At 47.2% G+C, this 15,866-nt stretch overlaps 2 protein-coding genes across 3 annotated transcripts in view; both read left to right on the top strand.

Moving 5' to 3' along the window:
• Positions 1 to 3,953: 3,953 nt before the first annotated feature.
• On the top strand, positions 3,954 to 5,508 carry UBL5 (ubiquitin like 5). Of its 2 annotated transcripts, none has more exons than XM_006905900.3 (5): positions 3,954 to 4,114; positions 4,376 to 4,442; positions 4,639 to 4,722; positions 4,859 to 4,896; positions 5,357 to 5,508. In XM_006905900.3, exons 2-5 carry the CDS (start codon positions 4,387 to 4,389, stop codon positions 5,398 to 5,400), a joined length of 222 nt encoding a protein of 73 aa, XP_006905962.1. In that variant the 5' UTR covers positions 3,954 to 4,114; positions 4,376 to 4,386; the 3' UTR covers positions 5,401 to 5,508. The 2 variants fall into 2 exon arrangements, with proteins under 2 accessions (XP_006905962.1, XP_006905963.1); XM_006905901.3 differs by having other exon boundaries at positions 4,030 to 4,135.
• A 5,908-nt stretch (positions 5,509 to 11,416) lies between these two features.
• Positions 11,417 to 15,866, top strand: part of PIN1 (peptidylprolyl cis/trans isomerase, NIMA-interacting 1) — an 11,761-nt gene continuing 7,311 nt past the window's right edge. The window contains exons 1-2 of the mRNA XM_006905899.3: positions 11,417 to 11,600; positions 13,428 to 13,640. Of these exons, the coding sequence (XP_006905961.1) occupies positions 11,543 to 11,600; positions 13,428 to 13,640 (271 nt within the window). The 5' untranslated portion in view covers positions 11,417 to 11,542. The remainder of the gene's footprint in view (positions 11,601 to 13,427; positions 13,641 to 15,866) is intronic.

Genomic DNA, 15,866 nt, shown 5'->3' with positions numbered 1-15,866 from the left:
CGGGGCTGGGGCCAGGGCCACGCCTGCAGGGCGTGGCTGGGGAGGTGCCGAGGCCGGAGGCGGGGTGAGGGGCCTCGACAAGGACCGATTTCGAAATGCGTGGCTGGGGCGGTGACCAGGCCAGAGGGCAGGACCCGAACCAGTCTTGAAAGGCCGGGGCTGGGACCAAAGCAGAGCCAGGAGGACATTGCTGAGGTGGTGGTTGGGGCGGGACCGCGAGCGGAGAACAGGGCAGAGAGTGAGGATTCTACTTTTCAGTGCTTAATAACGCTTTGTGATGCGTATGCATGAGGATACACTTGTAGAAGTGAAATAACTTGCCAAAGGGCGTGTTGAATTTTTTGTTTTGATTAATAATGCCAAGTCGTTGACACTCTCACCAAATAGCATTCACTTTTTAAATAGCAATTCATACTGTCAGTGAAATTTATTGAAACATTCCAGTATTCATGAGTGTTTAAGCTGCTTCCAGATTTGTTACCACAAACAATATTGGAGCTAAGCATGCTTTTATGTACCAAGGCAAACTTCTATTTACTAAACATCTGCTCTCACCCTGCAATGACTCTTTGAAGCCCCCAAAGCACCTTACCTCATCCCTAACTCAGGATGTCTCATATACCTCAATCTCCCTTGCTACCTCTGAACCTCTTGTGCATGTGGGGCCTCTCCTGTATGTGAGGTTCCCACACATATGTATGTATTAAATTTGGTTATTTTCTCTTGCCAATCTGTCTCACGTCTATTTGATAATTAGCCAAAAGAACCGTGAAGGTAGAGGAAAGTTTCTTCTTCCCCCCATAGTAGGTATGTATGTACGTATGTATGTGTGTGTGTATATGTATTATTTATATATATATATACATATATACACCTCTAATGCCTTTATTTCTAAAGGATAAATAACCAAGAGACACTTTGATGGCTCAAAGGACACATGAAGTTTAATTTTGAATAGGTTTTGCTAAATCACACCCTCAAGAGCCTACAATAGCAGTAAACGTGTTATTAATAACATGTAAATGCACGAATTGGAGATGTAAAAACTGTTTTTAAAAGAAATGCAAAACTTAAGATGTATGCATTAAATGTGTGCAATTTTTCCATATCAATTATATCTCAATAAAGCTAAAAAATATAGATCTGTATGCTCACACTTATCCATAAATAAAAACTAAAACATAATGGTTAACACATAATCAGATTAAGAGATAAGCCAGCAAATATCCACATTGGCCTGTGTGTGAGCACACACACCCTCTCAATCACATAATTGATGAAAACTCTTTGAAGGCGGTTTGGCAATATCAGATTGCAGCCTCTGTTGGACCCAATAATTCCACTTCTAGGATCTCACACTGTCAAAAAGAATGAGGTATGTCTTCCTGTGCTGCTTGGGACAATGTATAGGATACTGTTCACTTTAAAAAACAAAGTATAGAGACCAGTTTATGTAGTTTGATCTCAATGGACACACACACACTCACACATATACACACATATCTCTCCAATAAAATGCATACACAATTTATTGTTTCACTTTATTCATAAATCCCTGTATAAAAACTGTCATTCCTTTCTGCCTTTGACATAACTTAAAATATTGTATGTTACTTAAAACCACAAGGTCCCTATTTCTATTGAAACGTATTATCTGACTTTATCGTTTTCTTGGGAGGTTCTGTATCACACATGTTTGAAAATGCAGAGACAATCCCTAGAAAATGGAACCTTTTAGGGGTAGTTGTTCCTGAGGAGGGGCTGCAGTCTGGAGGGTAAGCAGACTTTACGTGCTATTTATATACTTTCTTGCATCTTGAATTTTTACTGTATGCAAGTATTACTTTTAAAAAAACAATTCCAAATGTTTATTAATAAATCAAACCTTTGATATTTTTCCTCAAACAAAAGCACAGAAAAAAAAAATGCTTCCTTTTCGGGCAGCCATCTTTCAAAGCTGGAAGGAACGATTAAAAGAACTGCACAGAGGTCAAGTTGCTTGCCAGGGCCACAAGCCCAGATCTTTGTGACGCCAGAACATGGGCCTCTACCACAATGCTCTGTGGTCATGAATTCCTCTGCAAAACCCATGCCAGTCATGCAGCGACAACGCCTCCTGGGCTCCCAGCTCTCGGGCTTCTCCTTCACAGCACCTGTCACACTGTATTGCAACAACCTCTTCACTTTTCTTTACTCGTCTTCCTCCTCTGTCAAACTGAACTCTGGGGTGGCAGGTCAGCATTGGTCACTGCTGTATCTCCAAGGCCTGCTGACAGGCTGAGATGTTGGGGGAAGAGACCTCCTGAGCAACCCCCTCCTCCTCTCAGATTATTTCCCCACTGGTAAACCCTGGGTGGGAGGGGTGCCTTTAAGTTCAGCAGAACCCAGGTGTCCCTGCCCTCAGCATAGTTACAGGGGATTCCTAAGAACCATCTCCTGCCCCAACGCAAAGCTCCTTCCTCTGGGTCAGAAACCTAAGAAACAAAGGGTCAGAGGGGGCCTGCCCAGTTAGCTTGGGTCATGACCCAGAACTCTACCTCCACTACAAACAGCAGATCTAACAACAGATCCTATTGCCACCCAGACAAGGGGATGGGGATGCCCTGGCTCTTGGTGGGCAGTCACTGAGTCCCTTCATGGGAAGCCCCAAGTTAGAATTACCAGGGTGTGCGGAGGGGTCACTAGTATGAGGTGTCCTGTCTTCTGAGGCCCCTCCGCCTCTCACCTGAGTCCAGGGCAGCAAGTCTGTGCAGCATTGGCAATCTAGTTCTGTGACTTCCCATTGTCCCCCCATCCCCTCCTCAGGATGTCATACCCTGCAGTCCCCTCCCAAGATCCTCACCACTCCCCATGGAGTCCAAGGCCCCAGCAGCCCCAGACTTTATTTTCCTCCACTTTCAGCAGCACTCTCCACCCCTTTCCAATCTCCCCAAGCCCATAAATCAGCATCATGATCCTATACTTATGCTATCTTTGAACTGAACACTGAGAAATTAGAACTTCTCTTTTAAAACAAAAACTAACATTTACTCCCCCCCCCACCCCCCGCATTACAAAAGTAACATATGTTCATTGTAGATAATCTGGGAAAACACCAAAAAGCAACAAAGAGAAAAATGAGCCTCAACAATTCCACCATCTGGTTGTAAGACCTTCAACACCTTGTGTGACTCCCCCTTTCTATGTGAATGCAAAGATGCGCTCCTTTCAAACCTCCTCAGGCACATCAGTACCCTCAGCTCACCCTTGACCTTCCGACTTCTCTTCTTGTCTCATCTATTTTTCTGCACTCAGAGGGCTGTCAGGGGCTGGTTCAAGACCAATTCTTAGGGTGGGAATTGCTATCGATCACCTTTCCATAGATGAGGAAAATGAGAATCAGAGAGGGGAAGTGTCTTGCTTGAAACTATACAGCTTAATATTAAGGGGTAAGGTTGGGGTTTTGACTCATCTGTCTGGATCCAAAGCCTGTGTCTACAATCTGAATAGCTTTCCATTCAGATTCCCTGCCCTCTCAAGCCCACTCAGAGGGGAGGAATGGTGGGTCAAAGTTCTGAGGCAAGAAGGCTCCTGAGCCCAGCATTTGTGGTGGGACCTCTTGGCCAGCCCGACCAGGTTACCCAACATATATCCCTTCCACAGGATGGCCTCTCATGTCTTCCACGTAATCTCACATCCTAGTTTGAGAAGGTAGATTGGGCGAATCAGAAGTGCTGGCCCCTTTTCAGAGTGAATCCCTTTGGGCTCACCGTAAGGGAAATCCTGCCTGCTGAAAAGGAATAAAGCAGTTACATTGGCAGCTGTTTGGTTACCCGTTAGCCCCCTAGCTGCAGTTAGAGGTTTCGCCGGGCTCAGGAACAAAAGGTCGCCCCTCTTCCCAATGTCCCCCGGTCCATGAGCACCGACTGCAAGTGTCCTCCTGCCCAGCCTCGGGACCCCCAAAGCGGTGCCTAGGAACCCACAAGCCCACGCCAGGGCTCGGAACACAAAGAACGCGGCTGGGTGTCGACCGGCACCGGAGGGACCGGCGCCTTCGGCGGCGCGCTTCCGCTTCCGGTTCTCGGCGTCGACTCTGGCCGCGGCTCTGCTCTCCACCGAGGAGGTTGTGGCGTCGGTAGGTTCTAAGCGCTTCGAGGTGAGGGGGCCAAGTGGAGCGGTCCGGAGTCGGGGAAAGCTGATGGGACCTGGCCATCTACGGTCCACCGGCCTGCGAGAGGCGGCCAGAAGCGGGGAGGCCTGGGGTCCGCTGTCTCCTCGGGGTGGGAGTCGGGGTGGGGGTGGGAAATGAACAAAAATCTCGGTAACCAGAGATCTTGGGGCCTGGGAGGCCCTTGACGTCCTGACTCCGCTGTCTCACAACCCCCACACTGTGTAGCTCCAGACAGAATGATCGAGGTTGTTTGCAACGACCGTCTGGGGAAGAAGGTCCGCGTGAAATGCAAGTATCCACCGGTGGCCGAGAGGCAGTGTTCCGTGCGGGTGTTTGGCCTGAAGCAACTCAGTCTGTGTTGCGGAGTGATTTTAGTTGAACCTGGGACAAGGGGCGGATGGGGCCTTGGCAGAGTGCATTCAGCCCTGCAATGTCCTCTTCTGTATTCTACCTTCCCGTTCCATTTTCCTTAACTCCACTGCGCCCAGCACCGATGACACCATCGGGGACCTTAAGAAGCTGATCGCAGCCCAAACTGGTACCCGTTGGAACAAGATTGTACTAAAGAAGTGGTGAGTGCAGTGGCACAGCTGGGGGCTGGACAGCACAGCACTAGCCCAGAAGGTTTGGGTTGGGGGAGTGCCTTGCTTAGAAAGGGCTTCCTCAGCTTGCCTCCAGGGTTTTTGTCTAAAAGGTTCTATCTCCTAGGTACACGATTTTTAAGGACCACGTTTCTCTGGGGGACTGTATCCTTTGTATGATTTGAAGAAGAGTGTACATACCGTGTCCTGATTCTCTTGGTTAAATACTGAGTCTGTCTGAGATGATGCACATAAGGTATTTAACTTAGTATTTGGCACATGGTGAGCATTTAGAAAATGGGAGTCGTGATTATTTTGATGGAGGAGGAGGGTGGTTGGTGAAATATTTCGGGGCTTAGAAGACACTTTAAGGTCAAGATATCTATTGCTCAGTTCCACCTAATGTGGACAGGAGGTCAGGGTGGAGTGAGATTTCGGCATGTCAGTTGTGCAAAAGGAGCATGAACTTTTTATTGTTTGTTGTCTCCAAATCAAAAGGACCCAGTCCAAGATGGCTTCCTCGGCCCCGGGGCTGAGCATTCAGCCCATCCTCACCCAGCTGTGAGAGATGAGAGGGGTGGGGATGGAGCCCACAATATTGATTCCTTAACACCTTTCCTTTTAGATGAAATCCACGATGGGATGAACCTGGAGCTTTATTACCAATAAAACAGAATTCCTTCCCCTGCCATGCCCTCCCTTCTCTCAGCGTCACCCTCCACACTGGTATAGATGCTTGTTTTTAAAAAGTCATGTTAATAAAAGCTTAGAAGCAGCTTCATTGTTGTCATCTTTGAGGGTTATGTAATGAGGGGAGTTGGTATCTGGTTGTCAATATACTCAGTACCCAGCTCAATAAGAGCCCAATTTTGACTGGATTAGTGAGGAAAGTGTAAGCCAGTAGACTAGGAGCCTGTGTGGAAGTTCAGAGCTCGGGGACTTGCCATGAGTTAGGAATACTGGATTCAGACAGACTGTGGGTGGAATCCCAGCTCCAACACCAACAGTGACCCTGACCAAGTTCCTTAACCTCCCTAAGCTTCCACTTCCTTTTCTAAAGTGGAACCGATTGTGTTTATTTCATTGTCACATTATGCAGTGTAGATGAGCTAAAACGTGGTTAAGCATCTACACTTCCATCATAGTGGACAGAGCAAGACAGTGTGGAATAGGTTGAATGTTGACTGACCATGAGTTGTGGGATTCGGGGAAGTCAGCTTCTGTGATTCTCAGTTTCCTTGAAAAAAGGGGTACCATGATGGCACTCACATCTCGGTGAGATAATGCAGTTAGAACAGCAGGACGTCAGGTCCACAGTGTTATTAGCTGTCTCCAGCCTCCTTCTCCCACGTGTGAGTAGACAGGACACCAAACACCCCATCTCTGTTCCCCTAGCCACAGATCCTGGGGTCAACCGTAGCCTTGTCCTTTCCCTGAGCCACATTCCAGAGCCCTTCTCGAGAGCTTCCCCCAGAACCTTGCTCCATCCCTCCTTCGGGTTGCCCGGCCTTGTCCTCCTTACATAAACACATTCAAATCTAGCCCACTGCTTCCCAAGCTCCTCCCAGCCTTCTATCTTCCATTCACCATTCGGCTTCTTGGGAGGTGGACCTGCCAGCCGCCTGGGATGCTGCTGGCCTGTAGCTCATTGAGAATAGTCTCTCTTCGGTCTCTGTTAGTCACCTCCCCACCTGCCCCTTGGCTCCCCTGTTGTCTCCAGGACTCTGTTTCCTCCCAACATGTCAGACATGAGTGTTTCCTGGTACCCTTGTTCTTCCTACACTTAGAGCTCAATCTGCCCCCCTTACCTGGCTGTTAAAAAACAAACCCAACAAAAATTTTTTAACAATACAGCAGCTTTGACAAGGCGATTCCTCATTTCAAATCAGCCTAGAAGAGTACATGCTAGAAGTAAAGCCCCTTTCCTCACCCCATTCTCTCTTCTGAGGTCAGGCCTTTTTCAATGCATTTTTATAAACTTTAATTTTATTTTCAAAAGATGACTATGGTAATATCTGCTTGTAAAATATCCAGATGTTTGGTTAAAAATTGTTTCGTATTAACACCACCCCTCCCGCTGGTGGCAATTAGTAGCAGTTTGCTTTTTTATGCTTTATTTTTGACATTTTTCCATATAAATTACATATCTCATTTTTTAATTAGTATTTTTATTGATTTTTATTTTTGCTTTTTACATCAAAGGACAGTATGGAGGGATTTTTGTGGTGATGGAACTGTTCAGTCTAGAACTGTGGTGGTAGATGCCGGAGTCTGCATTTGTCAACTGAGGATGGAGGAAGAAAGATGGAGTGCAGGCCATCAAATGAATTTGTCTGGATTACAAATGAATCACATGATGGCACTGAAGGGGGCGGGGAAGAGAGATGACCTAAGTAACTTTAGAAATAGTATTTTGACTGGATACTGGAAGGCTAAAGATGAAAAAAAAGCATACACAAACATTGTATTGTACTTGGTAAATATGTTCCTCACAGGGATATGATTTAGCAATTCTGAAACTTGTACCTGTGTATACACACACACAGAGTTGAACAAATGGGTAAATATATTGTAGATATATTGCTATATGGTTAGAATGAACCCTGTGGGGCTGGATTAGAGTTGTACACATCAGAATGGACTCATGGTAAATTTTATTTACTGTGTATACAGATACATGCAGATATGTGTGTATACATGCATATATTTCCTTGTTTTATCCACTTAGCGGGACCAGATGCAGTGACACCCCAGTAGTAATGAGCACACCCAGCTCCCAGTTCTTGGTTTCTAAATAACATTCTCCAATAAAAAGAACTAGGGCTCCTTGGAGAAGTGGTTCCAGAGCTAGGGCAGATTCCAAGCTGAGCATGGAGCATCTTGTGATGTCAGGAAGTAGGACATGCTCAAATAAAAAGGAGAGAAGCATGTTGCAAGGGCACCGAAGCCAACCTATGAAAGAGCTCCCAGTAGCCAAATTTGGAACAACTTGAGCAACGAAATGATGACAGTATTGGATTATAACCCAAAGGATAAAATAAATATTCTTGAGCTCATGCTCATATCAATAACAATATGTAAATAAATGGGGGGAAAGGGACAACTCTTCATTACAAAAGAATTTTAATAAATGTAGAAGAGGGAAATAAGAAATCACCTACCATTTGCACACATAGAAATAATTACTGTAGGCAAGACGCACTGATAGATGCTAAAATTGGTGAGTGAAAACTTAAGCAGAAGTAGGATATTTGCACAGTCTCAAAGTATCTCCTCAAAAGTATTTGTTATGCTCCCCTTCCTTTTTCTGCCGTCTTGGAGCCTGTGGAGTCCTGCTGAGAAAAGGACTTCTAAAACAACCATTATGTCTGGAAGGCTGTGGTCCAAGGCCATTTTTACTGGCTATAAACGGGGTCTCCGGAACCAGAGGGAGCACACAGCTCTTCTTAAAATTGAAGGTGTTTATGCTCGAGATGAGACTGAGTTATCTAGGCAAGAAATGTGCTTATGTGTACAAGGCAAAGATCAACACAGTGACTCCTGGTGGCAAACTGAACAAAACCAGAGTTATCTGGGGGAAGGTGACTCACGCTCATGAAACAGTGACAGGGTTTATGCCAAATTCCGAAGCAACCTTCCAGCTAAGGCCATTAGACACAATCTGTGTAATGCGGTAAGCCTCAAGGATTTAAACTTATTGAAAGTAAATAAAGTGGATTTATTCTTTTTAAAAAAAGTATTCATTGCAGTAGTAAGTTTAGAAACTGCTTTAACCAAGTGATCGAAGATAATATTGCAAGTATGGTAAACAACCTCTAAGATGGCCCCTAATGATCTCCTCGTCCTGGTATCCATACCCTTCTGTGATCCCTTCCTCTTAAGTATAGGTTGGAACTAGCTTCTAACAAATAGAACATAGCAAAAGTGGTTGAATATCACTTCTGAGATGAGGTTGTAAAGAGACTGGCTTCTGTTTTGCTTGCTCACTGGTCATTGATGAAAGCTGCCATGTTTTGAGCTGCCTTTTGGAAAGGCCCCAGCCAATAGCCGGTGAGGAACTGTGGTCTTCAGTTCAACATCCTGTTAGCAACCACATAAGCAAGCTTGGAAGCAGACCCTGCCCCTGTCAAACCTTCAGATTAGACCACAGCCACCCCTACTGATAGCAGCTAAATAAACTGTGCCTGGATTCCTGACCCATAGAAACTGTGAGACAATAATAATCCACTAAGTTGTGGGGTTATTTGTGATGCAGGAATAGATACCTTAATACAACCAGGAGTACATAGCAACACGATCACCTGGTATGAGAAGGGCACATCATCTCTGGTATCCCTGCCCATAATGCATAACCTCACCAAATCACGAGAAAATACCCAACAAACCCCATCATGACAAAACATCAGAATGAGGGGCCATTCCACTCCTCAAAAGTATCAAGGTCGTGCAAGACAAGGAAAGACCTAAAAATTGTCACATATTAGAGGAAACTGAGGAAACGTGACAATGTGGATTCAAGTCTAGTTAATAGTATTGTACCAATGTTGATTTCTTAGTTTTGACAATTATTCTAAGGCAGAGTTTCTCAGTTTTGGTACTGTTATTTGTTGTAGGGGTTGTGCATTGTAGGATGTTTAGCAGCATCCTTGGCCTTTGCCCACTAAATGCCAGCGGCATTGCCCTCTCCCCATTTGTGATAACCCAAAAATGTCTTAAGACATTGCCAGATGTCCCCTGGGGAACAGAATCGCCCCTGGTTGAGAACATCTGTTAGTTTGTTTCATGAAACGTCTGTTGAAATTTCTTGCCCATTTAAAAAAAATTTTTTTTATTAAAATATAGCTAACATACAATATTATATTAGTTTCAGGTATACCCTATAGTTAATCAGCATTTATCTACCTAAAGAAGTAATCACCATGAAAAGTCCAGCAACCACATGACACCATAATGCTATCACAATATTATTGACTACATTCCCTGTGTACACTACATCCTCATGATATACTTGTTTTATACCTGGAAATTTGAACCTCTTGTTCCCTTCACCTTTTCTCCCCTTTTTAAATTTTTAAATTACAGTTGACATTCAGTATTATTTTATGTTAGTTTCAAGTGCATAGCACAATGATTAGACATCTATATAACTTACAAAGTGATCCCCCCTGGTTGGTCTAGTACCCACCAGGTACTCTACATGGTTATCAACATAATATTGACTATATTTAATATACTTTAAATCCCCACGACTATTTCCTAACAACCAGTTTGTTAGCCCTTGACCTTTTTCACCCCATCGGTCTACCTCCCTGCCTCACCCGGCAACGATCAGCTTGTACCCTGCCTCTAGGAATCTAAAACATAGTTTTTACACAGTTAATTATTCAAACTCTAATACTGATACTGTTCTGCAGGTTGCTTGTTAATGCTTCAATATCTTTCCGTAAGCTATGTCATTCTTTTAAGTAATTTTATTTGTTGATTTTTTTTGTTATGCTTTTCTACATACTATAATTGCTATGGTGTTCTTTGATTTGCTTTTATTCACCCAGCAAACGTATTGTTATGTATGGGCCAGGCAGTTTTGAGTGCTTTATATAAACTAATTCATTTAATCTTTACATCAAAAGTACGTGTGAAATATATTTATTATCCTCATTTTGCAGATAGGAAAGCTGAAGTGCCAAGTTTAAATAAGTAATTTGTTGAAGATAATTTTGCCAATCGTAGAGCCAGGCTTTGAACTCAAGCAGTCTGGTTCCTGAGTGCTCTTAACCTTCTACGGCATCCTACTTTCTTGTGAACATATTTCCCTGTGTTTCATGTCTCTGTGCCTCATTCTTTTTAATGGTCACATGAGGGTCAATAGATGAACTGTAATTTAACTCTGCCCTGTTGGTGTCTTTGATTCCCGTATCTCTAGCCCTGGGTCCTCAACCACCTCTTTAGTGTCCCATGGGCGCCACAGACTCCATTTTAAATTGATTCAAACTAAACTCATTATTCTCCCATCCGCACCTCCTCCTCTGTCCCCATCTGAGTGGCAATGCGAACACCCACGAGTCACCAGGATGGAAACGAGCCAGCTTGAGAAGGAATAAGTGAAGAAAGTAGGTTCGAAGTAAGTAGATTCCAAATTAATGGAAGGTGTTTGGGTCAGTGGCATAGGGAAAAGGTTAGCCTTGCACACAAAAAGGGGTGGATTACATTTGGACATCTGGAGGAACGAGGTGGGAAGAGGGAGGATGGAGGAGCCAAATTAAGGTTTCTGGTTCTTAGTTGCTCGTCACCAAGGCAACTGCGTTGCTATGGCAACAGCAAAGGTGGTGCCTCATCTCTCAAGTACCTCCTCTGTTGCCGTTACCTCCACACCAGCCAGACACTTCCGTATAGGGGCTTGCGGCCCGCCGGAAACGGGTTAGGAAGACGGGAATTTTCGCTTTTGTAGCCAATCGGGTGGGCTCTGTGGCGAAGGACGCAAAGGAGAGGTTGGGACTTCTTTGAACCGCGCCAAAGGGCGTTGAGAAGGCGGGCGTGTATCCCTTCCCCACCACTTATGGGCCGAAGGGAGGAAAGGGGCGGGGCCGGGTGAGGCTGGTCAGGGGCGGGACTCAGGTGTAAAGGCTGGGAGGTTCCGCCCACCATCGCTTCTGCCCAATAGAAAGCCAGAAATTCAGTCTGGACAGTTGGGGTTCCCAATGAGCGTTGCCGCCAGGCCCCGGTGCAAGGCGCGCCCAGCCAATTGGCAGCGGCGGGCGGGCGGCATAGGCGGTGCGGTGGAGGCGGAGCGGCCGCTGCGGCAGGAGGGAAGATGGCGGACGAGGAGAAGCTGCCGCCCGGCTGGGAGAAGCGCATGAGCCGCAGCTCAGGTGCCGCGGGGATCGGGGCTGGGGCGGGGCCGCGCGGGCCTGTGGAAGCAAGGCTCGAGCTCGCCTCTCGGGCGCGGCGCCGCTGCCCGATATGTACGGGGTCTTGGCTCCCTCGCGTTGTCCCGGGTAACGGCCTCGGCCCGCCCTATTGAGGCTTGAGCCTTTGGAGCCAGGAAGCCGGAGGAAACTGAGGCGGGGACAAGATCAGGGAGGCCCAGCGCGCTGTGGGGTTGGGGGGGTGAGGGGCTCGTGATCCTGCGGCCCTCCTCCAGGCGATGGCCCTGGCCCTGCCGATCAGGCTGACACCTTTCGGCCCAGTGCACCTGACGTCACGGGGAGACGTCTCTGCACCCCGCTGGGCCTGTGAGGCACCCCTGGGAGAGGACACCCCAAACTCATGCTCAGGGCGTGGCCCCAGGATGTTGCCCGGCCGCGGATCCACAACCTACTCTTGCTAACACGCCCTCCACCCATCCACACTTAATACTGAGCCTATGGTGATATTCTGAGGACGGTCCCTGTGCTTGGGCCCGATTTCAGCCTTAACAATAATAATGTCAACAGTAGGGTACTTTTATCAGCATCAGGCATCGTGCCAGGCGTTTTAAGTGTCTTCTCTCTTTGGCCACAGCTTTGGGAGGTCAGTATCCCTTATCCTCATTTTGCAGGTGAGGAAACTGAGGCTAGAAAATTTAAGGAACTCGCCCAAGATCATTCATTTCACGGATTGGGGCTGAGGGTTAGTTTAGACCAGTTAGTTTGACTCCAGAGTTCCCTGCAGTTGTCACTGCGTACTGGAAGCAGGTCCTGCATCTCACTCCACTGCCTCCATTGCCCATAGTAATCATAGTCGCAGTAATAATTCTCGTTTATTGAACTCCAGGCACTCTGGTAAGCTCTTTGCCTCCATCATCATCGACTCTCCACATTAACCCAGTGAAGTTTGGTGTCCTTATCTCTCACTTCACCACTTTTCAGATGAGAAAACTGAAATTCAGGTAGATAGAGCCCATTGCCAAGGTTTTAAAGGCCATCAGTGGCTCAGCTCTCTCCCCGCATACCTGCCTTGGCCTGACCTGCAAGCACAAACCTGATGCTCTGCCCAACCGTAGGCCCCCACTCCTGCCATTTCTGCTCTGCTCAATTCTGACAGTCCTTCTCAGGGGTGACATTCACCCTTCACAGTGCTGGGCACTAGTCCTCCATGTAACCCAAGCAGACTCTAGGCCTCTGAAATGATGCCCCGTCTCTGCTGGGTCCCATGTCAAGCTTCTTGTGTGCCCTCTTCACTCCATGCACCTCAGTTCCTGAATAATGTCTGTCCCCAGTGTGCTGGCCCCTCATTGTGCAGCACAGTATATTGTAGGGGAGAAGAGCAGAGCTTTGGTGTCTGACAATTCCTGCTTCCCTCTATAATGTGCCTGAAGCACAGTAAAACATTCAGGAAACGTTACCTAGTTTTGTTATCTATAAAATGGGCTTTACAGATGTGAACTCATTCTGTCCTTACAGCAACTCAATAGGCAGTCAGAGCCAAATCTGAATAGGTGATCTTGCTGCCGAGTGCATGCTTTGAACTACTCCATCTCCCTGCCCCTTGGCTTCCTCTCTGTTGTCACCCCGGGTTATCTAAAGTTATCACTGACTGATGTTATCAGGTCTTACTTGCTGGCACCTAGAATGTTAGCCCTCTAAGGTCCTGTGACACGTCGTAGACACAGTGGATTTGCTGAATGATGGCATCTCAAAGGCCAGTTGCTTATCCTGGACTCAGGGTGATGTCCTATGAGCAGATCCCAACTGAATTCCCACCTCCTCTCCCTCCAGGCCGGGTGTACTACTTCAATCACATCACTAATGCCAGCCAGTGGGAGCGACCAAGTGGCAACAGCAGTGGCAGCGGCAAAAATGGACAGGGGGAACCCACCAGGGTCCGCTGCTCACACCTGCTGGTCAAGCACAGCCAGTCACGGAGGCCTTCATCCTGGAGGCAGGAGAAGATCACCCGGACCAAGGAGGAGGCCTTGGAGCTGATCAACAGTGAGCAGGACTAGAGATAGGGTCCAGGGGTGGGGGGACCTCTCCCCCAGGGGCCAGAGCGGGCCTCGTAGAAATCGCACCACACCCTCCACCCCAGCTTGCTCAGCTGTCAGGTGTGGCAGTGACCAACACAGAAATGCCTGTACATGACGTGAGCCTGGCCCACACAGCCACCTTTCCTTTTTCTTGCCAACAGTAGGAGTGAGAAGATTCAGGCTTGGGGGCTGGCAGACCCAGGTTAAGATGGTAGCTATGCCCCTGTAAGCTCCATGACCTTGGGGGACTCAAATCACCTCCCCAAGACTCAATTTTCACATCTAGAAAATGGGCTTTGTCATATACCTGCCTCTGAGGTCTGTTGTGAGAATTCAGTGGGAGACAGTGCATGACACATAACGGGCCTTCAGTCAGTGGCAGCTGTTGTTGATAATATCATCAAGCAGGGTTCTGTGGCATATGTGGGTGGGTCTGAAGGGAAGGAGTTTGGAAAGGTAGCACAGAACTAGCCAGCAGTTTATCAGTTAATTTTGCCCCGAGAAAGGCTGTTCCTTGCTCTGTTCTCTGTTTTTTCCAGTCTAGGGTAGTGGTTTGTAAACTTTTTCTTAAAAGGCCAGATGGTAAATATTTTAGTTTTTGTGGGCCATATAGTCTCTGTCAGCTCTGTTTTGTAGCATGATAGCAGCCATAGACAATATGTAAACAAATGGGCATGGCTGTGTGCCAATAAAACTTCATTTACAAAAACAGCAGGCTTTGGCCCATGGGCCGTAGTCAGCAGAACCCCGGTCTGGAGCTGTCCACTATTGCTGCCACTACCCACATGTGGCTATGTCCATTTAAATTAATTAAAAGTAACATTAAAGATCGGTTCTTCAGTTGCACTGGCCACACTGCATGCAGTAGCCACATGTGGCTATTGGCTCCGTCTCAGGCAGTGGAGATATGAAACATTTATGTCCTTACAAGAAGTTCCGTTGGACAGTACCAGTTTGGATCTCACATGTGGTTTCATCATCTACTCAGCCTCTCCTGTCAGAGACGCCCGACCCCTCCCTGGCTGCTGCTGCACCACATAGCCAGTCCCTCACCCACACCCAGATAGCCTGAGTTCCCATCCAGCTCTGCGAGGTCCTGGCTGTGTGACCTCAAGCAAATTACTTAACATCTTTGAGCTTCAATCTCTTTCACCTATAAAATTGGTATTATGATAATAGGATCCACTTCATAGAGTAGTTGTGAGGACTTGACCTAATGTAGTAAAGCATGAATTACAGCACCCGGCATCTAGTAAATGTTCTGTAATTGCTAGCAGGTGTTGTTATTGTTCTTATTAGCACAGGCCTCACAAAGAGTGCCCACTCCATCAGTATTGGCTATCGTTTGACTGTCACAACACTTGGTCCAGTACTTGGTCTGTAGGATATTACTTACACCTCCCCCCCCATATGGTGTCTGGCATGGTAGATGGTACCTGTTAGCCCCATACCTCATAGCATTGTAGAGGAGAGCAGCCAAGTTCTTGTCCTTGAAAGCAGTTGGAAGAGCTCACCTCCTGAGCTCCACGAGGGCAGGGACTGGATCTGTCTCTTTTCCCCACTACATTCCCACCACCCAGCACAAGCTGGCCCATGTTAGCACTCACAGCATTGTTTCATGAACCAGTAGGAAGCAAGAAGGAGTCCTGGCAGAGGAAATGACAGAAATAAAGGCCCAGGCCCCAGGCTGTGGCCAGGACTCAGGGGAAGGACTGTGCAGAGGACTGAAGAGGGACCAGACTTTCCAAGCGTAGGTTCTGGCCAGGTAGAGGAGGGCCCAGAGTGAGGCAGAGTTTGGGGCCTTTCCTGGAGGCAGCAGGAAACCCATGGCCATGTGTGACAGGGAGAAGGGCACTGTGGTGCTGTGCTTTCAGAAAAGAGCTATGGCTGGAGGGCGAAGGGCCAGGGAAGCCAGAAGTCCCAGAGCCCAGCCGACTATGAGCAGTGAGGGAGTAAGGAGGAAGTGGGTGGAGAAATCCTGGAAAGAATCTCGAGATGACTTTTTGGGTCCTCTCAGCCCAAGCGGTCCCTGTTCTGAGGCTTCTGGACCACATGAGAGTGAGCAAGAGGTAACAGGCATTCAAGATTGAGTGGCAGGAGGTGCCACCACTGGTAGAGAGGACTCAGGAAGAGGTTGGGGAGGGACTCACTAAATCTGAGGGGCCCAAAGAAGAGATGTTGGGGAGGGCAT

This window comes from Pteropus alecto, unplaced genomic scaffold (assembly GCF_000325575.1).
Source record: "Pteropus alecto unplaced genomic scaffold, ASM32557v1 scaffold761, whole genome shotgun sequence".
Lineage (NCBI taxonomy): Eukaryota > Metazoa > Chordata > Mammalia > Chiroptera > Pteropodidae > Pteropus > Pteropus alecto.
This window is presented reverse-complemented; position numbering and strand designations above follow the sequence as displayed.

Bases quoted from the DNA above. Each gene is read 5' to 3' on its own strand.
- UBL5 (XM_006905900.3), top strand. From the start codon at position 4,387: ATGATCGAGGTTGTTTGCAACGACCGTCTGGGGAAGAAGGTCCGCGTG. The intron at 4,723-4,858 runs GTGAGTGCAGTG...TCTATCTCCTAG, and splicing joins AAGATTGTACTAAAGAAGTG to GTACACGATTTTTAAGGACC. The intron at 4,897-5,356 runs GTATCCTTTGTA...CTTTCCTTTTAG, and splicing joins CCACGTTTCTCTGGGGGACT to ATGAAATCCACGATGGGATG.